Raw genomic sequence first — 26,569 nt, forward strand, 5'->3', positions numbered from 1 at the left:
CGAAGGAGATAATGGTGCACCAGGGGGCGTTAGCTGTAGCGCTAGATCGACTTCAACAGGAAGAGCAAATATCGATGTGGAAGAATGCAACAAGGATGGAATTAATTTGATTGGAATCGCACCAGATCATTCAACAGGTAGGATAAGTAATCTAAATATTTTGAGGGAAACCGGTAGCCCACTGGGCATGCCAAACGATACATGGATAAAGCAAACGATAGAAACATGTTACTGTTTGCAGATTGTTCTTCACTGTTTCTATGCTTAGGTTGATGAAGGACTGTACAAAAAAGAGGGCCATCGTCTAACAGAGGATTGATTCATCATGGTCCGTGTAGTTACGAGGAATAGATGAATTTATTGCAATAATCTATGCTCGTGGAGATTACGGAGCAAGAAGACTAAGTATGAAAGATTTGTGGAATAATTAGATGGGGTCCACCATTTTTCTCTCAGACATCGGCACGGGACAGGTTCCGCGAGATAATGAAATATTTTCGTTTTAATGATAAGACAACAAGGGAACAACGAAAGCAAACTGGCAAATTGTGAGTTGTATCTGAACTGTGGGGCGAGTTTCGAAGAATGTGTATTGCGTGCTACCGACCTACAAAAAACGTCACAGTTAATAAGCGACTGTATCCTTGTAAAGGCAGGTGAAAATTCATCCAATTTATGGCTAACAAATCGGATAAATAAGGCATAAAAAGCGTATGCGAGAGTATCACTCTACGACTTGTAGGACCGTTCTTGAACAAAGGTGGAACATTACAACAGACAACTTTTTTACATCTCGTTCTTTAGCCAAGAGCTCAAACAACATCGCACTAGCATTGTAAGAAATTTTAACAGGAAAAGAAAAATAGTGTCACCTTCTTACAGAAGCCGAAGAATCCCTTGTTCCCAACGGTTGTGTACCATACCAGGGAAAAGTTAACAAAAATGCTTTAGTTTTGAGCAGCATGCACACTGATGTAGCAATTAACGAAGCCAGCGAAAAAACTAAACGTGATTCTGTAACGTTTTATAATGAAACAAAGTGTAGATATAATTGATCAAATGACGCAGAAATATAGTGTTAGAACAATGATTAGGCGTTGATCAATGCTCGTGTTTTACAATTTGCTGGATCTTTGCATGATAAATGCACGAACGCTATACAATTTAGCATTTGATTGTAGAATGTCTAGGTGTGCTTTTATTTTGAAGGTTATTGTCGGGTTGGTAGCTCCTGAAGCATCAACATCGAAGGTCATTGCTCCCGAAGTGCTAAGCACTGTAAGAAAATAATGTGAAGGTTGCTTTTTCAATAAAAGCATAACAAAACGAAATTGTGCAAAGTGTTGCAGGTATGTTTGTGTAAAATGCAAAAGTGGCGCAAAAATCTGCAAAAATATGGATAAATATATTAACGGGAAAACGTTCAGGGCATTTTCTTTCTATTTCGGCTGAAAATCAAAACTTATCTTGTGCCCTAAAGGCTGTTACGTATCAGAAACTTATTTTAAAGTTTTCCTTCTTACGTTGGTATTAGTTCCGAATATTCTTATTCCTTGATACATAAATTAATTCAATGTAAGTTTCTTTTCAAGTGTAGCTTCCATTTCATTTGGTACGTTTTGTACTATTATTTGTAACAATAGATATGTCGTGTTAGTGAAGAAAAGACTGACATAATGTTTTCTAGGTATGCTATAGCTTTGCATATCCTGTATATTGCAATTTTGTGTTTAGGGAAATGTTTTTTTTAAATGTATTGGTGTTTATCTTTGGCAATCACTCATCTAACTATATAAAAAGTTATACTGCAGCAATCCACTTTTATTAATATAAGATATAATTCAAATATAAAAGCAAACAAATTAATTTACACCCAATGTTTGTAGTAAATGCATCAGCCGTTAATTAACGGGTGTTCGTCCTTGTCGGGGTATGGGTCTCTTCAGTCCTTCTAGTGTTAAAATATAGACACTGTAAAACTTAAGTTGAGGACAATGGTTATAAAGTTCCTATGAATGCATTTAAAGGAAAAAGTCACAAACATCCACTGCAAGAAGGAAATAATACTAGGTTTGTTACAAGAATTCGTTGGGTAATTGAAGCTACACATAGAAAACTGAAGGAAAAGTATCGTCTGTTGGATGAGATACTGGACAATGAAGGGATAGCTAGTATCAGAACGTATTATAGAATTCTAGCTCTCTACAAAATTAATTCTCCATACGTGTGACACAGATGAAAACCACTCCTCAATTACCGTAATCATGAACTCTGCGAAAACTTTTAGAAACGAAAACACTTTTGCAGTCTTTGTTGAACAGAAGAAATTTTTCACAAGACAACTTCCGTTTACACATATTTCTCCATAGAATCTCAAGGCTTTTCCTCGAATGAACTAAAAATATTGGAAAGGGATGTTTTGTCGATCCTTCCAATATAAACAGGCAATAGGTTATTGTCTAAAATGTTGGATGTAAAAGCTAATATTAACATGCAGTATGTTAAAGATAACGACCAAATTTTTAAAACGGCATTGCCTTCAAGACATACGCAAAGGAAGATTCAAACGCTTCATCTAAAACCAAACACAGAAGGTTACAAAAGTGTAATAATGTATTGTTACGATTTTGCAAATGAGTTGCGAAGACTTGGCTCATGCTCCCATGTTACAGCCATTATTTCTTACCTAAGTTATGGAAAAAAATTGTAGAGGATCCCAAACCCAGCACAAATATTGAGCAAAATATTCGATTACGACAACATTTGTGGTCGTAAGTGAAAACAGTGACAAGGACTGAATTTATCCTTATTTGTTGCATCCTTATTTGCTTCACACATTGAAATACTTGTACTTCTTACATGTAACTTACATTCCGTTTGCATTATATTTCCTTCTATTTCTTGGATTTAATGTAATATTTATTTAAAATTTTGCAGTTTCCACTACTCTATTTCTTATCCCCATCCCCCTCTCTGGACCTACGGGAAACAGTACAAGAAAAGTTGCATTACATATGTTGTTGTTGATGATTATTCTATTTTCAGCTGAGGTTATTTCACTGTGATTGAACACTTTGGTTTAGATAACATTGATTATTTTCTATGACTACTCACACTGAAACTTCGGACATCCTCAAATGATATACTTACGGAGATCTAATGACAATTTTAACCTCATATTCATGTTCAGACTGATTGATTCATATGAAATAAACACCAATATCAACAGTTTCACTTTGCCTCAAAATGGAGATGAGGACGCCACAGGTCATCAAACGGGGCCTCAGTGAAATTGGCGCTTTTCAGGTATGATTTCTCATTCATTCACGTAGCAAATATTTAAAAGCTACATCAATAACTGTTCTTTTCGCAATTGCTACCTTATAAGTGTTATATGGTTGGTTTTGGCCAATTTCGACCATGGCGTATCCGTGATACAATTTTGGAAAAAGTATATGTGATTCTAGGTTCAAAGCGACATCTAAAATTTACTTCTTCATAATTGTGCTCGCAGACCATCAAAGGTCAAAAGGGACTCAAAATATTGAACCGAATTTTTTCATGGGGGGAAAATGGTTAAGGGAGCTGTTATTTTTTTTAAACAAAGCCATTCTATACACCTATACACATATCAAAGTTTGAACAAAGTCTATTGAGACATTCTTGAGAAATAAATTAGTCTCATTCTTCGAGATGTTGCGCCATTTCTCATGAACCAATGAGAGTTGAGGTTTGAAACGTGGGGCATTAATGTATCATTGGGGTACTACATGCCACCCACTTGTCGTCCCAATATTTATCTGGGGCCACTTCACTATACTTATCCACCCATGCCTCTTCAATTTGTTTTGCGGTCAATATGAAACTCTAATATAATTTGTATTCTACCTTATACAAAGAATAAGTGTGGCTGTGCAAAGAGGGAATGTAGCAGCGATGCTAGGAACTCTCCCTCCGGGAAAAACTTTGGACGAAATTTTCCTTTTGTAATCGCTCTCCTCTCACGAAACTGTCGTAATTGTTCATAGACGAAGAATCAACCATTTTCATATCTGTAGAATATTTAAAATGAAATTGGCTCTAGGACCGTCCCTTTTGGCATTCACTTCGAACGTTTTGAATTTTGGACAGTATATTTTATGTTACATAAATAGCTACATTCCTCATCAAATAATAAGTGATAATTAATAAAACTAATATTGTTATAACCAAATATACAATAAGTGCGTAAATTGTTGAAATATATTTTCTATGTTCTCGAAAAGTACAAATTGTATCATAATGAAAAGTTAGAAATATTCAAAAGGAAAATTGAAAGTTCCTTATAAATGTAGCAGACCTTGTATGTTTTAAATTTAAACGTGAATAAAATTACTTCTAGTAGATTAAAAAAAAACTTAAATGTAACAAATGTTTATATATATATTTAGCAATGTACCAACCACGGCCAAGTTGATTAACCTATCTTGAAAATAAAATTAATTAGCTGTTAAAAAGAATTATTGCTTAAGTAGATGAGCAAATAAACTTTTGTGATATGTTGTTACATGCCTTTATTATTAAAAGGATAGATAAAGTTACTGGTTACTCACGGCATATATTAGGATTTTCATCCTTTCCATCCTTGCAATCTTTGTGTCCATCGCACAACTTACTTTCGGGAACACATTTTCCACACCATAGGCCAGTATCGTTGCATTTTAGCTTTCCTATAGTAAAGCAGAATACAAGTTATGAATAAGTTCAAAAAGAATTAGAAATCAGCAAAATAATTTAAAGCTAGCAATACATATACTAAGGAATATTAAAGAATCAATAATTTTAGTGCTATGTGTATGGGTGAAATACCCAGTTCCTTAATATAGGCCAACTTCGTTATGAGTGCAAATATGACATAATGTATGGAGATCAAAGTTGCTGGATAGAATTAGTTTTCAATATAAGTTTTGGCATTTTGCAAATCGTACCAGAAGTTTCGGTTTTGCACTGGTAGTAACCCCAATGATAATTCGAAAGAAAAGTTACGAGTTAGCGTATTACAGTAAAAGCGTTAGTTCATTCAAGAATTAAACAGAAATGAAGCTAAAATTATGCTGTAAGGAAGAAAGAAAAATACTACGAACCTTGTTGTCAACCATTAGCACCATGGAGTACAGGGGCGGGCAGAAGTAAGAAGATTAAATTAGCAATGACTTAAAAATTGGTTGATTAATATGTATGCATAATAACTTGAAAAACAATACACCTATTACTAGGTATTACTGCAAATAATGCTTCGTCTTGTTAAAGACTACTACTGATAGTATTATATTATTTAATACTAACATTAAATGCCTAGTATTATTATTTTGGGTATTACAACATCGTACTGGAATATCACGAAAGAAGAAATGATATATTTACATCTGAAGTATGTATTCAGCAACTATTATCTTTGAATCGTAAAAGACTCCTTCATGAATTTATGTTCTTTCCATTAGCGGTTCCTACTGAGCGCTATTCTTAATGTCCTCTTTGTCTGATGTCGTATCTTCTCTGTTTGTCGCACCTCGACTATCTTGAAAAACGTGAAAGATAGAAACATTCGGTTCTCATCACACTACTCTGCATTGAAAAGTATAATTATCAGACACATTTTAGATCACTGATCCAAAGTTATTGCTTGCGGTCAAAGGTAAAACTAGTAAGTAATTAAAATATTTTTGTAGGTACTATTAGGGTTTGAATCCGACACAAACTCAAACTATTAGCTTGTCAATATAACACGATCAAGAATAAATATATTGTCAGCACTTGCATAGGAATCAAGGCAATAGATTACCTGATTGCAACGCCGGGAACAAGAGTTCAATTTCTGGGGAAATGATAGCCTGGTAAATTTTCCGTCGTCTCTGCACCTAGGGGCTCTGAGAGCCACCCAGCCATCGAGACAGTATGCATATCTGAGGTTAAATCTTGGAGAGGGTAGGAAGCCTTGCCATCGAGTGGTAAAAGTTTAAAAAGAGAGGAGCTCTACATCACATATACCTAAATCTCTTCAGGATATGGAGCTTCGCACGAGGACCGTTCACCTCCCCAGCTGGCCATTAGTTTGTTCCAAAACATCATACATTCCTAAAGGTAACAGAGACATAGCGTCAGAGCAGTTGGCATTAGTGGTTTTACTACTCGTCTGAAGGGAAAAAAATTGCAGGTACGTAAATCCGATAAAATAGTAACAACTGAGACTTCTAAAAAAGAAAAGAAAGAAAAGAAAGGCAAAGTAGGAAATCTCGGAAAATAACTTATAAAGTTTCTTCGTTGTCACCAGAGTGTACTGGATGGGAAAATTACGTTATCACATTAAGCTGTATGCCTGTGCAATGCGGTTGTTTGTCCATGCCGTAATAATAATATCCTTAAGAAATAACTAGTGTGCCACCGCCATGAGTTTATTATCATTTTATTAGTATACGTTGTTCATTTTGTCCTGTCTGTCTGTCTGTCGTACCTCACATGTATACGACCCCTGCTATATTGAGAATAGTGATGGATAATTTAACCCTAGGTACACAAAGGTATTTTCGGGATACATGGAACACCAACGGGGAGAGGGGATTCTGAGTCTCACAACTTTAAAGTCATTCTCATGGAAAACAATTCATCTTGTCTAATATAAACTTGCGATGTCTAAGACAACATCTATTCTCTTTTATTACTAGGTTTCTAAGTACAGTGTTGCCAACTATATGTCTGTAATTGTTTAAGTCACCATTTTTTATTTATGATAGTAACTATGACCTCTTTATTTTACTATTTATATAGAAAAACTACCATACAGAACGATAACAACTTAATACAGCGTAATATGTGTGCCACGGCGGCTTCTAATCACATTTCGGTAGTGGTACAGTAGAGCGGGGAGGAATGGGGAAGAGTGGGGTGTACTTCAGTATTCCAGTTAATTCAGAGTTAACCTTTCACATTTTCCATCCCGGTTATCCTTCGAATGGCGAAATTCTTTTACCTTTTCTTTCCGTGGAAAGGTAGACAGTGTAAGGGACCTACCTTAGGCACTACAGAGAATATAATATCACCAGAGAAGCAGTGTTGCTAAACCAATATAGAGTTACAATTTTTTATTAGTACAACTTGAGGTTTCTGCAATTATGGAATCACTTGTAAAACGTAACCAAACAGGTCCCCACTTGTCAGTCAGTTTTGCATACTAACACCACTACAGCACCATGAATATTACAAGATATTCACTGTAACAAATGTACCACCGCTTACATTTGTTCCATTTGCGTTATCAAATGAAAAGTTCAAATCACTGTCTTCTGCATCAAAACCTGGGAGGTTGATTTCCACTTCGCTTATCTTCGACCTCACTATGTCAGATTCATTTAAACATTTTTAAAGTTCTTTCTCATTTGAATTTCGGCAAAGAGCATGAGTTGGCAATGTTCGAATGCTACAGCTGATTCCCACATACAGTCACAGAACAAAAAAAACTGACAATTTCCTCTCAAATATGAGTCTTTAGTTAGTAAATGTTCTGCAGCTTGTAAATTTTACCACTAAAAATACATGATAACACCACAATTCCTTCAACATAGTTATTTCCCATCATTATTGAAGCATGATACTCTCTCTCTCCCTTTATATATATATATATATATATATATATATATATATATATATATATATATATATATATATATATATATAATACGTATGTGTGTGTGTGATTATAATATAAAATGACATGCTTAGGGGTTAACAGGTTTGAAGGAATAAACTAAAAGAAAATAAAATACTTAGGTTTCAAGGAAATAATCAGAAAATATATACGTGCTAAATATTTATAATGTGTAGTTGCCAACAGTGCATCAGGATAATAGTTTAGAGTGTCCCTGCATGTTACAGTACTATAGTTGTATCAATGGAAAATAAAAAAAAATATCAGTAATACTGGAATGTAACAGTTAGCGTATGCGGCCAAAAGCCACTTTGTACTACCAAGGTGGGTCCTCTGAGACCTACAACGCTTTTTATTTATAAATAGGAAAAACAAAACACTAAAAAGTAAGCAAGTGCGTTTATGATGAACGGGGTCAAGCCTGACAATACAATTCTTTTAGATTTTTATCCAGTTAGAAATGTCACAGAACTAGTTTGTGGGTCTCCCAGCCCCCCTTGGTGTTCCTAGGGTAAAGAAACTCAATTTTTTACGAACAGTATGCGTGTCACCTACGTTTTAGATTGCTAATTCTAAGGAATCACTTTCGGTCAGGGTCAAAAATGTCATTTGTCAACAATTTCAGTACAGATCGCCTGAGTTTGTATTCGATAAATTTTCAAACAATTAGCTTGTTATATTTTTACCATTATATCATTTTCAATAATAAAAATGTTGTCAGCATTAGCCTTGGTGACTATGGCAGTAGAGCATATAGTTGGAATACGGTGGACTCTGGTTCAATTTGCGAAGGGATCGGAACTGGCCTTAGGGACTCTGTGGTCCACTCAGACTCCAGGTAATGTGGGTAACTAGTGGCAACCTTGGTGGTGGAAAGTAGCCCTTGACATCGTGTTAATCACCTAACCCCAAAATGGTCAACTAACGAAGTATCAAAAATATCCTAAGAAAGTATCGGGCTGTACATTTGCATTCTCCTTCTGCATCTCTTCGGGATATAAATCTTCGAAAGAGTACGTTTTTTTCCTCCACCAACGATAGTTATTTTGTTTCAAAACATTTAACATTTCTAAAGATAACAAAATAATGTACCATCATGGGTTCAGATCATAGTAGCTTTACTTTTAAACTCAAGAACGAACAGCAGAACATACCTTGTGAGGCAACTGAAAAAGTTGGAAAAGTCTTAACATATACAAAGATTATGTATTTTATTAAGTTTGATCGTTATCATGAGAGTGCACTGGTAGGAAAATTGCGTATCAATGTGGGTTATGTGTCTACAACATGGCTGTCCGTCTTGGGTCTAATACTATCTCTGTGGAACAATTAAGTGTAGTTCTATTCTATCGATTCCCTTTGTGACACGTATGTTTTCAGGAAGTGAAATGTAAACAATGCAGATAAAAGCTGAAATGATGCTCCTTTATGCAGCTGGAATGATTCGACAGGAAGAAGTACAACAGTATTGCATGCGTCGCTCAAATCAGGTAGCACAGTTACAGCAATTACTTTCAATACTTATGACAATTCAAAACTGCAAGCTCATTGCGGGCAGTTTTCATAGTAGACAGGGCCACAAAGTTCAACGTCCTGTAAGTGTTGATGAGGTTGTGAAAGCGATAGTAAATCCGAAGCGATCAAAACGAAAGATTGCAAAAAGGCTGGTATGAGTCACAGTTGTGTCTACTGATTCTTTTTAGCTAAACAGTATCCTTTGGTACAAAAGTTATATGGGGATGATATAGACAGAAGATCTGAGTTCTGGGAATGGTTGTAGCATTCGAATCTAGAGTCTAACTTTTTATTCAGTGAGGAGGCTACTTTCTCCTTTAACGGTACAGTCAACAAACACAGCGTAGTGTGCTGATCTATTGACCACAACCGCATAGTTGTGAAAACCCATCATCAAATTGATCTTTGAATCACTGTGGCGTGTAGGATACACGGAAATGTTTTAGAATCACTGTGTTGAGTGGGATACACGAAAATATTTTAGTATCATTGTGTTATGTGGGATACAAGGAAATGTTTCACAAGGCCCCATTACCCTGCCGTACAGGTTAACATTAAACCAATAGTATATCATTTGAAAACCGCTCTAGCAGTATGTACATGACATGCCTTTGACATTGAGTGCCTATTTTATGTCCAGAGCGATGAAGCATTGCTAAATTATGGTCACACGGATTGTAAAAAGAGGCAATTCCTTCCCAGGTGATTTGTCGCAGGCGTCCTAAGGAATGGTCACTCAGGTCACCTGATCTAGGGCTACTAACCTCTTATTTTTGAGGGTAACTAAATTAAGCTGTGTATCGAACCCGACCCACAGCCGTCTTCAAGAAGAATATCAAGCAAAAATTTAGAGGAATAATATCTGAAATATTGCGTCGTAGTATACGGTACCACATCCACACGTTCTACCAGCAAAAGGGAATACAATTAACCCTCTTAAGCTCCTAGGGTCCATTTTGACCAGTTTTCGTTTTCAATTTTCTATAATTCCTAAAGTATACCATCTATACTTCTCATACTGCATGACTTTTATTAATTTCACTACGTTTTCTTATACAAATAGTATAATTGACACAGGTGTTTAAATTAAAATCCATATTATCTTTACACTTAAGTCCCTCTGGGTCTATTTGGTCACATACAATTTACTATTTAGATCTTATCCTGTGTTCGGATCATTTCTCACTAAGATACACCTGTTTATGATCACGCGTTCCTCTTTTATCATTTCTGGACGTTGGTGGGAAATTTCCCACAAAAGGGGAAATTAATAAAGGAGGCAAAAATGAAGTTATTTCTCTCAAATATAGTGACAAATCGGAAAATTCTTGCGCTCTTGACTTAGTTTGCACTATAGTCGAGCTGTGAGGTTCTTGTTTACTCTGGCGTTCTTGCTTTTACTTTCGCCCTGTACCTAGTGGCGTAACTGAAAATTTTCGTTTGGAGAAGCAAGTATCATTATCATTGATGGATATTGTAAAGTTCTGCTTGTGCAAATTACAGTCCGGAATCGTTTTCCACTAACGTTTATTTATTATAAAATCCTATAAACAGTATTTTACATAAATATTATAATAATGTTACTTCTCTACTATTTGGTGAGAATAGGTGTCCCCTCGATCTGGTGGTCTCCTGAATGTTTTCTCAGTAGCAAACTATGTAGGACACTCGCTGCTTCACTGGAAACAGAGATGGCTTAGAGATCCCGACAAAGCTTCACTGCAAGCCAGGTCGAGTTGTTATTAGGAATATCTCGCTGCTGCACCACAACCAGAAAGAGAGGTATAGTTCCTCAGAAGCTCGATTGCCAGCTAGGATGAAAAGGAACCATTCGCTAGACTCTAAGAAAAGGGTTGGGTTTGCGTGAGGTACCTCCTAGGTTACAAGCCTAGGTTGCAAACCAAGAAACGGAATTTGACCAGTCGAAACCGATGGCTGTCTTTGGAATCCTCTCGGTTATACATGGCCCTAGTTGAGGCGGTAGTGCTGCTATTCTCACTTCTTCACGTGACCAGTGATGTCGTTCTCTTCTCCGTCACCTGCAGCAGTAGTACTCCATAGTAAAGTGAACGGGGTGGTTGTTGGAGCACATGTTGAGTATTTGTAAACAAGTACGTGGGACATTACAATATAAATAATTTGCATTATATTTGCATGGATATAATATTGATGTCTGACTAGAGCCCTATCTCCCTGTGGTTATATCACTCCCTGTATCTCTTCATATCTTTGCGGAAAGTTTGAAATCCTTCCACTTACACTCAACTAACTGTCGATGAAGATATAAATATTTTCAACAATTAAATATATATATATATATATATATATATATATATATATATATATATATATATATAGTAGATAAATTTTCAATTCGCACGTTCAAACTCACCTCCGGCTTTACGTAGGGTCTAATTGTTGAAAATATTTAAACTACAGCAAAAGATATGATATACTATGGAGGGTGAGTGTGTGAGGGTGCTTGTGAATTTGTGTACAATGTGTTTTTGTATCTACTTCTTCTACGAATATGCTCAGAACGTAGGGCCTCATTAAGAGCGGGGCTTAGGGTGGTTGCCCCATTGGGAAGCTCCAATATCCCCTTCTGCATAAAGATACTATATTAGAATATGTGCATAGGACTCGGAATGAAATTTAAACAAAATTTATTACATAAATCAATAGCTTAACAACCTGTGCATGCGTACATATAAAACTCTCTTATAATTTATACAATGCGGGAGTTATGTCCATATTTCACTCTTACGCCCTTGTACAATGTGCAAGATTTTAGTACACTAGCCAGGATATTTTAACGATAACACGGACAAAGGAAAATCGATTTATTACTCCAATATTTAAGCACATACACGAATAGAAAAAACAAAAACTGATAATAGGTACAAATGACCTGAGGGCCTTATATGTAAACTACAAATGAGGAACTTAAAAGGATTAACTTTTCAACAGTGCATCTGGAAGCGGGTGTGGCGCGTACGTGTGGCAAGTAAATTTGTTCCCAGCAACAAGTAAAATATGTTCAGTAAACTTGTAAGCAACAGTTTCAGGTGCAATTTATCTATATTATATAAATTTACCTTACTATTTTTAAACTAAATTTCAACTCCTTAGAGATATTATCCCTTCTAACCTCTCGAAGCTAAATGTTGCAGCCGAGATTTGCGATATTATTCTTTCCTCTATACTGTATAACATTGTTTGCTATCCGTTCAACTATTTCCCAAACTCACGCTTATATTATAACACGATGACTTGCAACGTTGGATTTTCAATTACCATTGAGGCGACTACCAGTGTGGAGCCAAATCTTCTGGTCCGATGTGAAAAATACTTAAGAGTGGAAATGTATCATTTACAGCCATTTGGATTTCTACATTTTTCATATCTGAACTCATAAAAAATTTGTCCTATATCAAAGAACTTTTGTTATACTCTATACTTTTAGCAATAAATTATTACGGCAGTAGTATACTTTTAATAGAATTATTGAATATTTATGTTTGCTAAAATTACGTCTTTAATGTTAGATTTGACAAGATTATTTAAGAATGCACATGTTTCATTCGTAGTTCATGCTTTGTAGGTAAATTGCATTGTTTCTTTATAATTCAATTTGTGTCATTTTATCTTCGAAATTGCCATTAGAGAATATCTGTCTGCAAGTAGTAATTTAATATTTCACTAAGAAGCTGTTGTTAACGAGAGGTGCCATAAAATAGGTTTTGTGAATTAAAGATCAATAAATAGGAATTCAGTCAAATATTTTGATATAGTTTGTACGTTTTTGAAGCTCCTGAACTAACTCTCACTTATTAAAATGCTAGTAATGAAACTGGAATCAAGAAGTGGTAATTTTCTGTAAAATTATGAATAAAAACCGTGACTATTAGTCGGACAACTATCAGATCATCTTGAACTACTATCATTAGCTGTATTTTGAATATAGAAACTACGTTGGAATCAGCACTAAGTAATCAAAGCACTTGCTTGAAAACAGTTTGAAACATATTACAGTCTTCTAAAGAATGTATTAAATGAAAACATCTTAAATATTTTTTTTGACATCAATTGGAAATGTCTTATTTCTTTATTTAGTGCTTTGGTGGATCAAATTCTTGAAGTCGGTGAGCCTCAATCACGGTTTAATGTAAAGGCAATTATCTTTTTTGTGTCTACCAATAACTTATTCCTGCATTTTGAGCTTTGCGCAATTGTCGTGTCATAATTTCAGATCTCTACTTATACATATTAAATGGAACGATGAAAGTAAAGACTTGATTTCGATTAGGCATACGAGTGCTCTCTTTCAGTAGTACAAATGCTAAGCTTCATACTACAAGTGGGCACGGGAGGTTTGTACAATTGAACAATGTTGTTTTTCTCAACTTGTGTTAGCAGCAATTTCAACTAAAGTCACATTTCGTAATTGTATGATAGCTGCTTCAAACAGAAAAGTTTCAAAACGTTTTTAAAGATTTTTCCGATCAATACCTATCCGATAATAATCTGATTTTCATGCTTGTGGACTGACGATAAAGTTTATTGAAAATGGTTGTTTTGCCACATAAATATCGTAATTGATTATTACCAACAAGGAAAAATTCGAAGTACAACTCATTATAAGAAATCAAAATGAGAAAAATTGTCTTGAATTGACATTCCACGTTTCTCAAACAATCAGATAAAGTATTTATGACTGTAATTCATTATAACAGTCAATACCTAAATAAATGAAAGCGACACACAACCTCTGGTTTCATCAGTAATGTTTATGTTTGTCCCTAAGCCTGATAGGAAAAGGGAATGTCTAGTTTAATCGCGAGTGGTTCATTAGTTATAAGTACTTTATTATAAATAAGGCTATAAAAATTATATTATGAGAATAAGCATATGGTACATACGAGGGTCACTTAACTCGAAGTGGCAACATAGTTGTGAAACAGAATGTAGTGAATCACTTACCTCAAAAAGCTTACAGTCCTTCGATGTAGTCTCCGCCAGCCTGTTGAACTCTTCGCCGGATGTCTGGTAACCGTTGAAAGACTGTCAAAGACGTACTTTGTAAGGTGTTGACAGTGAGCCTAAGGCACGAAAAATGTTGGCAAAGGCTCTGAAGCATTTGCCCGGAGAGGTTCTTTCATTTTTGGGTAAATATCAAAATCGCACAGGTTCATATCCGGCCATTATGGCAGGTGCTAAAGTACCTCCAAACCCCATAGTAGTAACGGAGTCTTTACTGGATTGACTGTATGGCATCTGGCATTGTTGTGTAAGAGAATTGGTCCAGATTCCAGGAGTTGTGAACGTTTGCGCCGCAATGCTGTTCGCAAATTGTGACTGAGGTATGAAACATAGCATGCAGAATTGACGGTAACACCGAGTGAATCTTGATGTGAGAGGACACCTTCACGTTTGCTGGCTCTTTCCAAGCTATTTTCGGTCGTAGAGATTCTAAGTGGCGCCATTCACTCGACTTACGTTTCAATTCAGGCTCGCAGGATCTTCCCCAATTTACGTCACTTGCAATAATGCAGTGCGAGAAGCCTTCGCCTTCTACATTGTAACATAGAAGGTGTAGGCGCACATTCCCACCTATGCCACTTTTGAACCTCGGTCAGAGCATGGAGTACCCATTTTTCTGCAATTTTCCTCATGCCAAGATCTTGTGTTAGAATGCGGAACACTGATCCGGATGAAATGTTCAGCTCCTGTGCCCATTCACTACAAGTCCAGCGCCAATCACCGTCAATCAGTGTCCGTAGTCTTGCAAGATGAATTTCGTCCGTAGCCGTTCGCATATACCCTCCACCGTGCATTTTGTCTGTTGGCTGTGGTGCCGCCTGAAATGCTGCAACCCATTTCACCACTGTCCGATGCGGTAGAGCAGCTTCACCACAGGCCTCTACTAATCCTCTTTGGTTCGTACTAGCATTTCGTACTCGTGTTACCTGGTATTTCATAAACACACGCTCTTCTGCACGTGTGAACTTTGCGTGAAGGGGGTATTTCACAAAACAATCACTTTAACAATGTCTACTCTTCACACACACCGTAATATGGGACCGTAGCAGCGTTGAACTGCCTCGTACGCGTCCACGGAAGATACTACTTTTGTCATTTGTCTCCTGCCCAGACAACACTCCAATCGTAGTAGTGCTGCCAGTTCGAGTTAAATGATCCTCATATATAAAGAACATCTTAGCTTTCTATGTATGTATGCATAATTCAATTCAAAACAGAAGTTTAGATTATTGAATATGCGACATTCGTTTTGCGGTATTAAACTGTGGTAGATTTTCCAACTACGAATATCTAACAGTGAATCCGGAATGGTAAGGCTTAATACATATGATTTCAAGAAGAAAATATAAATGAGATGAAACCTATGGCAATAAATTCATAGTATCAAAATATCTTACTTTTGTTATACCGAAATGCTGTACTGAAATTGCATGCACAAAATTATCTCATGTCACAAGTGGAATAATATTAGAGATTGAACCAATCCTTCGTATTTTAAATCCGTATCTAGTGGGTATTTTTCATTATATCTTGCCGTTTCTGTTTTGATAATTTAGAGAAAAGATAAAAGGATGTTCAAGATAGTAATATGAGACTTCCATATAACGATACAGAAGTAAAAAATTGAAAGAGATCCAATTGTGTATCAGATGATCTGAAGGAAACAATCTTATTGTAATTTTCATTATTGTATATGTTTATAATAACATTTCTTGTGTCGCGGAAAAGCTTTAGTAAGATTTGGTAACCTTAAGTTGGATATCATAGTTCGATAGTTATCGTAATGAGGTCTTCTGCGCCTAAGGAGTGTATTCTAAACACATACCAACGGGAACACGTTTTAAGTTTGAATTCAGTTTCTCTTTCTTCTTGCAGAGTATATGAGACGTGTAATTATAGCTTAACGTGAGATCTGAAGCATGAGAGATCCCACTCGAATTCGAAAGAAGTTTTGCTAAGAAAGATCCTGGTAATTTTAAAATAATTTGAACCAAAGTTAGCTCCAAGAATTCATAATGACTTTGTTGTATACACACCATACATATTAATCTTAATTTCATTTACGTGATGAATGAAAGTCACTTTACTACACTTTTAACTATTTATAGATTGAATTTACACATTTATCAAGTTAACGCATTAAGGATAATTCGATTTACTTCATTTTGAACGTTTCTATTAATTTTTACCTAGTCCTGTTATACAAAGATTTATTTTCTTCTCTGTTTTTCTATTTACTGAAAGAAAATCTTATGATATTTTGGAATGTCCATAATTATTTTGAATCAAACAATATTGAAAAGATATGAATAAATAGCTAATTTGTACTCACTACATCTTTCAGGATTTTCATCGCTTCCGTCCTCGCAAACTTCGTATCCATCACAAACTTTATACGGGTAAAGGCACCTGCCATTATCGCATTGAAATGTTCCTTTCTTACACCCCTCCCTTTCTGTTGGAAGATACAAGATGCACACAAATTAAAGTCATTTTCTTTTGGGAGTAATTTTGTTAACAATACTTCAGTAAAATCACTGTAATATCCATGTTCTGATTCTATAATATGTTTAGTAATAATCACTAACTATACTGAGAACATTGATTGACAGTCTTGTTCATCTGGAACAGAAGGATACTTAATCTGAACAAAAATAAACTACAAGTTATATATTGCATGTTTTAGTACGTGTTGAGCTACCAATTCTATTTAGGATACGTCTACAAACCTAAAAAATTCAAATACCAGCCATTGCATCAGTACACCAGCGTGTGGGCGTTGAAGTGTGTAAAAACAAAACAACTAGTTATCTACTAGGTTACGCTATTGTAGAATAAACTCAGAAAATTATTGCACTATTCACTTCTTACAGAGCAATCTTATCAACCTTAAAAATATCCACCTTTGTTTCTATACGTTTTAAACCAATTGTTTAAAACTATTGTGTATTGTGAAGCTGATTAGGTTTAGTGCAATCATGGCCAAGGTAACATTATATGGGTTAGAATAAGAGTATACAAGTTGAATATTCGAAGATTAGAAAAATACCTTTTTATCCACTGAATATACATATTAAAATCTATTTTATTCTTGAGTGATTGGTCATGAAAGTGTGAAATATTTTCTTCCATCTTCTGCAGAGAGTTCCCATGTCCAAGTTTAACTTTGGTGCAATCGTTTCTAAATATATGCCATTTATGCCTCTCTTTTGTATACCTAATGCACACAAAGTAAATAATTTCACTTTGTTATCAAAAGAATTTATTTTACTAAAGAGGTGAGGATTTTAATGATTAAATATTGCCGTCCTTGAACTTTTGTTTCGAATTCACTCATGGCTATTTTGTTAGCATATGCGACTTTGGCGGGGAAACAAATGGTCCGGGTAAGAGCTAATGTGATACGGATTCCATGTTAAGTATTAGACCTATCACTCAAGTAGCATCAGACATTATAAGAAAGCTAATATCCAATCGAATAAACCAATCAGTCAACGCTTGTGTCAAAACCTATTTTTGGTATAAAATACGAAAACACATGATTCAGATCTCCCAAAGCTGTAATTTGTCATGTCATATAGCACACATTGCAAAGGGAGGAGGATAAATTGCGAAAAATCTGCTAACTAATGGACAACTTCAGTCATCACAGAGTTACAATTAGCGAGATAATATGGTATAGACGGCTCTATATTTTGAGAGTTGGTCTTGTATGACGATCTGTGCATTCGCCAACTACACTGATTTCGCCTCTCCCGTGGTTTAGACTCCACAATACTTGCAGATTCTATTTTTCATTACTTTGATGTTGCACAAAAATATAAAATGCAATATAACAACAGTAACAACAACAAATACAATAAGAACAATAAACACATACATACAATATATGTAGAACAAGTGCATAAGCACAAATTCGGGAAAGGACTATTGGCCTTATGTAGGCCGGTTTATACAGACTAATCATCAGTGTTCCTGAGGTGATTGCAACAGTAAGGTACAGGAAACTAAACACGTCTGTGTAGTGGGAGAAGTGATGAATAGATCGAGCAAGTTTGAAGGCCATAATGTCAGAAATATGACCTTGGCAGTCGTTCAAGCATACTTAGTTTCAGTTTCTCATAAGGCAAAATATAAGTGATACGTAAGTAATAAGAACAGTTAAAAATTCTGTTGAGTATCTTGCAAAATTCAATGTTCCGTGTGTACTCCATCCTTCATTTAGCACTGATTTAGTCTCTCTTGATTTCTTTCCCTTTCCAACTTTAAAGAAACACCTCCGGGGACAGCGTCTCGCATCTTCAGAGGCATTGGTGATAGCTACGGAGGCAATGTTGAAGGATCTGTCCAAAAATGGCTTCCAGCATGTCTTTGATGGCTAGCAGAAATGTTAAGACAAGTGCATTCTATGTAATGGGCACTATTTTGAAAAGGCCCATCAATATTTGGAGAATTAATAGGAAATTTTGTTTTATACATTTATGATAATTTTTTATTGATCAGCCATCATCTATTTCTAATGTACAATTTCTCGCTAACGTTTGCTTCTATATTAATACCGAGTTTGAGTTTATTCCTCTATGTAGAGACTGGTAGGAAAAGTTTAATAATATTTTAAGAGTATAACAATTATTTGAAGGAACTAAATAAAATATTTTTAAAACTTACATACAAAATTGCAAAGTTACATACTTTTTATATTTAGCATTTGATAATTAAATACTTACTACATAATTCAGGATTCTCGTCATCCCCATTAGGGCAATCGTCATAAGCATCGCAGAAAGAAAATGTCTTAATGCATTTTCCTCCAGAGCATTGGAATTCATTTTCACCACAAGTTGTATTTGGTCCTTGTTAGAGGAAAGAACATACATGTCAAATATATTAAACAAGTATGATAATATTAATAAAAAGAACATTACACATAAGTATCTGGGAGTAGAAATATATCTTTTTTATTCACATTTTGAATTAATAAAAACAAGAAAAAGAAAGCACACACACACAGAGGGATATGTCCTGAGAAGGAATCCTACTCCAATTTCTTTAATTACCGTAATGTAGTTATTTCCATTAACATAGTACAGTTAATAAAGGCATTTATTACACAAAGACAGTTTATAGCTATTTGTAAGGGTTTATCGTTGTCATGTAAGAGCCAAGGACTGACTAGTAGGCATTCAATTAATATCTGTGGTAAATATTTTTAATAAGAGTTAAGGGTAAGAAGCATACACTTACACTAAAATAAAATCAATATTCTAAAAATGATACATATGTTCGTCTTATAATTATATACATTGTTATTCAATCATTTTAGTGTATTCTAATTTTTCTCTCTAACCTATTGGGATTTTAACCTCGTCAGCAAAGGTACATTAACATAGGACCCAAAGAGTATGTAACTACAGTTTACCCAAAGGAAGACATATCACATTGAATTTTGTGATACAGTATCTATTTAGACAATAGAATTAAAAAAGAAAGTCCATGAAATTAAGGCTCATATTTGGACCATCAGTAAAATATCTCCAAAAAGATTCAGATTCGGAAAAGACAAGCGTACAGAAAGATACAGATACAAATGACGAGCAAGACGACTGGTAAAAGAAAGCGTAGCAAAGCTCGTACCTTTCGCATTACTGGGCTTTGTGTGTCATTCCATTCGTCCATTTCATGGTATATCTAGGAAAACTTATAAGATTTTAATGAAAATAAGTACCCTTCATTTTTTCTGTAGAAATAATAATGTAACTTTACATTGCAATCCAGCATTATCAATTGGGTAAAATAGGGTAAGAATTAGTCCACGTAAAATGAAGTAGAAGTTTGAACACATATATACAAGCATCTGTCTAAAAAATATGAACCACATAATGTTATTAGTTTATGACAAAATAAAGTACATATATTCAATAGGGAATTCTGATCATTTCTACAGTTTGAGGTTATACGTTCAAAGTATTAAAAGTTGAATTACTCCATTAAATATAAGATTATCGATATTGTTTATCGAATATCCCATTTCCGTGTAATATCCATATTTGTCTCCTAGTCGTACCCACTTGCATGAAGTTAAAATTGCTTATTCAAAAACTCATTGATTAAACCCTGCATCCAAACCATTTAGAGTTCCACGATAATTTTATGATGATTATTTATTTGGTTTTGGTACAATATTATGTACACATTCTTTGGCTCCTTTCCGTAATCAAAAGGGCTTCTGATTAAGATCATTCAAGAATAAGAAGTAAAGTTACACTTGTCATGAGTGTTGGATTATTCCTACCTTAAAATACCATCGACAATATATTTCGTAATAATATTCAGTATTCATACTCGTATTATCTGGTCTATTGCACTCATTCCCACTACATGGGTTTCAAATCAATCAAAAACATAGAGAACCTGTCTTCTATTCCTAAAACTTAAAACGTGGTCTATGAAAACTTCCATAAAGTTATTCGATATTCTTGTGATAATGTGTATTCGTTTATTAAGATTTTCACATAATCTCCACCGCTTGAATGCCAATTCAATATGAGTATTCACTTCAAAATCCACCTAATGATTTTAAAACAATGTAAAATTTTAACTAATGTTCTAAAATATCGACTTTGATATAATATGTTTTATATTTTTTCTGGGAATTTACAATCGACAAAACTGCATGAAGTTGAAATGGGTCAATAATGAGGCAGTGCATTCTCTCCGATCTTTTATGACATATATCTAGTGAAAACTTACTAATTTCACTTATATTTTTAAAGAGCATAGAGTATGGTTTGGTCGAGATAAAAAAACATATTTCTATACTTTCGACTTCAAGTTCGTGAGAGGAAATTAGGAGGATCATTAGCCCGAACAGAGCGCTACATTACTAGCTGATGTCAAGCTTTTGTCGTTCATAAGTTCGTCATTTGTATTTCTGTTTGTCCAATCATTTGCCAACAGTCTGTGTTTTTGAGGACAATTCTTGTAAACTTTAATGGATGTTAATAAAATTTCGTATGTGCGCTCCTTTGAAACGTCATTAATTATGGTAGGAATACGTCAACACGAAGAGGAGATAGTGGTAAAATCAATCCCTGGACTTATCCGCAAATATATTTTTCATTACAATATACGAAAAAAGTCAATATTGAACATTCTTAATGTAGTGGTTGAAATTAAAATTAGTCGAAGATAAACAGGTAAAAAAAAGTATGTGCTCTAAGCTTTAGAATTTCTTTAGTAAATAATATCAACCAGAAACGAGAAACTGAGATATCATGAATTATCATTCCCATGGAAATATTTTAAGGTAAGGTACTTCTGCGAGAGGTATGTTACATTTACCCATAATGTGTTTATGTTCTTTGAAAGTTTTTATTTATTTTCGGCTTAAAATTGATGAGCAATAGAAATGAATATAACGCAATGAGTAATAAATATATATTTGGAAAATCGATTCTGTTTAATACGTAATATATTATTTCTCAACCTTCATGCTCATACCCTTCGCTTGAGTTGTTACCCTGTCGATATTCAAGAACGTTTGAGTTTATTCAATGTGGTACATGTGAGATTTGATTAATAGACGAAAATTAATTTAAAACATTCTCATTTTTATATAGAACATAGTGTATTATGATGGAGGCTATAGACTAATTACTATAGTTTAGGGTTCAAATTAGTGAGAGGAATGAAGCGGGAACGCCGGTTTTAAGAATTTGCAACTTTACTAGTGGGAGTCTCGTTATATCACAATTACGGAAGTGAAAGCGTTTTGCCAAATTGAAATTTACATTGTCTTTACGGTCAGTATTTTCTATCACAGCAAAAACAGTAATTTTCTTTATCTACTAAGAAAATATATGTTCTGTTTTATGCAAAAATCTGGTGTATTGTAGTTACTAAGACGCACGTTTGGAAACAGAGGGACGGAAGTTTGATTTTACCATTTTATTTTTCTTTTAATGCTGCTCTCAATTTCATTTAGAAACTTTAAAATGAATGCACAATTTCAAAGTTCCATGTTAAGCGAGTTTCCATTACACAAACTGCGGAAATATATGTCATTATTGCAATACCAATTATTTGAATAAATCTACTTGTTTGGCATAAATTATCATGACGTAAAATAAAGCGTGACTTACTTAAAAATATATTTGTGTGCGTTGGAAGAGGTAAAATTTCGAATTACTTACCGTAAAACTCAATCGTAAACAAAATATAACTTGCAGAAGAAAATAAATTTATACAAACGTTCGCAATTAATTTCACAGAGCATAAAAAATAAACAAATGATTCAACTGAGTACTTTATCGATAAAATGCCTATGTACTTATTTTTCACAAGCTACTAACAACCTGGAAAGTGAGAACATTTCTTCGACTGACCTTTTGCGTCTCTATCTTTGAAATTTGTTAAAGAGAAAAATACCAAGGGCTGCAGAGTAAGGGCATGGAACCTAATGCCTCCGAACAAAATCTCGGCCACCTCAAATGCAGTTCCTCTTTCATGCGTTTATTGAAATTATTTTTTATACTAAAACTTACATTAGTAGCTAGAGTAAAATATATTGGTTTTTGCTCCCAATTAACGCCTAAAAGCTACGCCTGCGCCTAAAAGCTTACGTATTCTACTTCTTGATTATGAGACCAAGTTTTAATTTTATGTTTGTCCTGGTAAATGCCTGAGAAATAATTGAGTTGATTTAGGTACGTTATTTATTAATTAAGATCTAAGTTTTACTTCATTTTCATCTGAATTAAGACTATACATGATACTTTGCAAGCGACAAATATTTCCTATGTAAACAGGGCATGTTTCTTTAAAACGTTTTGTTAAATATGTCATTTTACACACTTCGAAATTCGTCTTAATCTTTGAGATAATTAATATTTTGTGTTCGCTTTCAGTTTTTTTTTTTTTTTTTGCCATGGAAGTATTATCAAGCCCTAATTAAAAATTAAATTTCTTGTATTCAGCAGCTGTTAAAACATGTCATACATTTGGCAGCGGCGTTTCATTTTCTAGACGCAAAGCCAGAATTCTTTACTCCGCCCCTCCCCCCATTACAAGGTAAAAGGCGTGGAATTCGGAATGTTTCTAAGGATAAATAAAACGACGAAACGCAGATTGTTTGCTGATAAGATCAAAATCTCTTTTCCATTTATTGTAAGATTTTATCCATGTTACGTTAACACATCTGCGAAGCAAGACAAACGTATTGTTTGCAATCTATTGCAGATAATAATACCAGAAATTTACGAAATACTTATCTGTGCTATTTCCCAGGAGGGAGTTCCCCCATTGTATTATTTTTCATGCAAGAAGTTTGAAACTGTACATGATTTAAAAATTAGAAGGTTATTTCAAGATGATGGTTTAATGGTTCATTTATATATTGATAAAAATGTTGCCGTCTTGTCTCGTTGAAATATTACAAAAAAAAAAAAAGTTTTATTTTCCCTCCATAGAAGCAAGCGTCCACTTCTGGATAAAATCATTGTTATTTACTAGCAAAAAATTCTTGGTCAACTCGTTCAGCTGATGTTACCATTTCTAATGTATAATACAGACAAGTGAATACTACCGTTGAAAAGAACACTCTATTCTAAAAATAAAAACGAGGTATGAACCATGATCTTACGAAAAATAGTGAGGAAGCAGTAGCTGTTTGCCTGAAGGTCTAAAATTTACCTCAAAAAAGTACAAATCCGCAAAGAAATAGAAATCATATTTATTGAAAGTACCAAAATATTTTTTAATTTGCAAATGTCAACTGTGAGATATTGTTTCAGATGCTCCGCAATAGCATTGGACTAATAGTGCTACCAGTCAAACATAAAGTTATAGCTTTTTAAACGACACTGAGTCAGATTACTATATATTTCAACTGTACCTCTTAAGCAAAATCCCATAATTCGTCACTTATTATTCCGGTTAACAAACCAAAAGCACCAGAGTATCACAAACATCCGTGAGTACTCAAATTTTGGAGACCTCTACAACAGTAGTAAAGTACAAAGAACGTACATAAGACAGATGTGGCAATAAACAACACGCATCACGTTGGGTACTATGATCATGGTATGGTGTATATCTAGCAAGTAGGAATTAACTTACACGGGTCTGAAATTTTATTTCTTGAAGGACTTATTTCGAAAACATGGTTAGTTAAGTATCATATTCAATCAAGTAAGTGGTTTTTAGTAGGCATAGAAATCACTTGACTTCTTAAGCTATCTGATAACTCAATCTGTTCCGAAATAATATTACTATAAATTCTTATACTGTTTAAAATTACGTAGGCTAATTGTATGAAATTGTCTTAAAACACTTTATTTTCATGTGTCCCTATAATATAGCAGAAATACTTTCCGATAGATGTATTTATTACAAGCTCTCAAAATTACATAATTTTAAATAGTGGTGCTAACTTTACGGACTTTTATCATTTGCCAGTACGGATAAAGATATTAAATTAGTATTAACGACACTATATTTTGTGTGTTAACTAAATACTATCTATGCATTTGCTTTAGAGAAGCACTTTTTTTTAAACAAACCCTTTTGAGGGAACTGAGATTTATAATTCTTTGTAACTTTGACCTTACCTCTTAACAATTCTTTATATCAGAGTTACAGTATTCAACATTAAGAGTGTTATGATATGCAATGACACATCCGTCTAGCTTGTGTTATTACTATCGTATAAGCATTCAAAATGTGGATTTTTACAGATGTTAGTGATACTGTAGCGCTGTTAATTTGTGACACTAAACAATAAGTATGGCATATTAAATTTTCGCTTAAGGTATAGATCTCAAATATGCAATAACCTAGAGCAGTGCCATCATGTTGAGTTGGCAAGATTGTTAATCGCATGGTATTGCGGAGTATTTTACTTTTTACACGTTGCAAATTTCCATTACCTTTTATCAATTAGTTTAAAGTTACAACGTCAGTCCTGGCGTTTGTTATTAACCCACCGACAAAGTACAATTCCTTTTTCTGGGTTTCGTCATTGTAAACCAAGACGGAACGACCAGAACACATGAGAATTCACACCAGTCAACAAGAAATGTTAAAAAGTAGTAAAACATAAAGTATGTACTAAAATTAAATTTATATTCCTTGTTGAAACAATGGTTTCATTTATGTGTTGGTAACATGTATCCACTTTCCTAAACTGTCTAATTTCAAATTTTAAAACACATCTTACAAAACATATCAATATATCAAACATATGTCATTCCTTTAATTTGTATAATTTGTCGATTTTTGCAGAGTCTTCTTTCCAACCAAAGTATATTTGAATTTGTAATTTATTTCCAATATTACTTTCGATGGAAAGGGAATGGTTCTATTGGTTTCATACAATACAATCCACATATTCATTAATGGTATAATTTTTAAAACTTCGTACCTTACAAAAGGAAATTAGATAATTGAGTGAAGATTTTTAAGCATAAGTCTTTTATTCATTAATATTAATTTTGGTATATTCGAATTTTTCCAAAGCACATGAAGAACCAAGTGCGTTCGAAGTAAGATTTACTGTCTTACAAGAAAAATAATGCAGTACTATATAAAATGTATAGAGGAAAAGCATGTGGTAACTAAACTTTCGGTATTCCGTTAAATGTCACTGATGAAATTCTCACGTTTACGAAATGCTTATTTATTTCAGAGATGTGTGCACTTATGATATCTTTAGTTCTACCGTAAAGTTTATTTTTTTTTTAAATGTGACACTCAATACTTTGTGTAGAGCATTCATCTTGTAACTTTAGAAAAATTTGAAAAAAAAATCCAAAATTTTACAGAGTTTGCTCGTGATTAATGGCAAGCGTGCGAGCTTTCGCTTCAGAAGATCATCGGTTAGCTTCCTGATGGGTGCTTGGATGGGTCGGATTTCTTTTAAGCATTACATCCACATCTAATATAGCCTAGATGCTGAAAAACACTCTAAACTCTAATAAATGAAGGAAACAACTAAAATTCTATACTCAAATGATTTTTTTGTATTATTAATTAAAAGACACAAAATAAGTGTTCATACCTGGGACTATATTTGCGGGCGCAGCTCTCCTCACTTCTGCAACACCTGAAATGAAAACAAAACAAAAAACTTATAATTAATTCTGTAACTAACATTAACTACTAAGTAACCAAAATTCTTAAAACAATTAAAGGAATCAAGCAAAATACCTCCTATGTAGAGAAACAAAGTAACGAAACATTATAATCAGTCAAGCATAGATTCTTCTCAAGTTGCGATATAGCAAATTTTGCTGGTACCTTCCAAACGGTTTAAAAATAAGATTAATTATTACA

General features: G+C 34.2%; 1 protein-coding gene across 8 annotated transcripts in view; it reads right to left on the reverse strand.

The window, feature by feature from the left end:
• The window catches only part of LOC145680797 (uncharacterized), a 162,343-nt gene that overhangs the window by 90,097 nt on the left and 45,677 nt on the right, over positions 1-26,569 (reverse strand). For all 8 annotated transcript variants that reach the window (XM_081751840.1, XM_081751843.1, XM_081751839.1 and 5 more), the window contains 4 exons: positions 26,295-26,339; positions 18,967-19,092; positions 16,572-16,694; positions 4,593-4,709 (listed from right to left, as the gene is read on the reverse strand). In XM_081751840.1, the coding sequence (XP_081607966.1) occupies positions 4,593-4,709; positions 16,572-16,694; positions 18,967-19,092; positions 26,295-26,339 (411 nt within the window). The remainder of the gene's footprint in view (positions 1-4,592; positions 4,710-16,571; positions 16,695-18,966; positions 19,093-26,294; positions 26,340-26,569) is intronic.

This window comes from Thermobia domestica, chromosome 3 (assembly GCF_964235325.1).
Source record: "Thermobia domestica chromosome 3, izTheDome1.hap1.1, whole genome shotgun sequence".
Classification (NCBI taxonomy): domain Eukaryota; kingdom Metazoa; phylum Arthropoda; class Insecta; order Zygentoma; family Lepismatidae; genus Thermobia; species Thermobia domestica.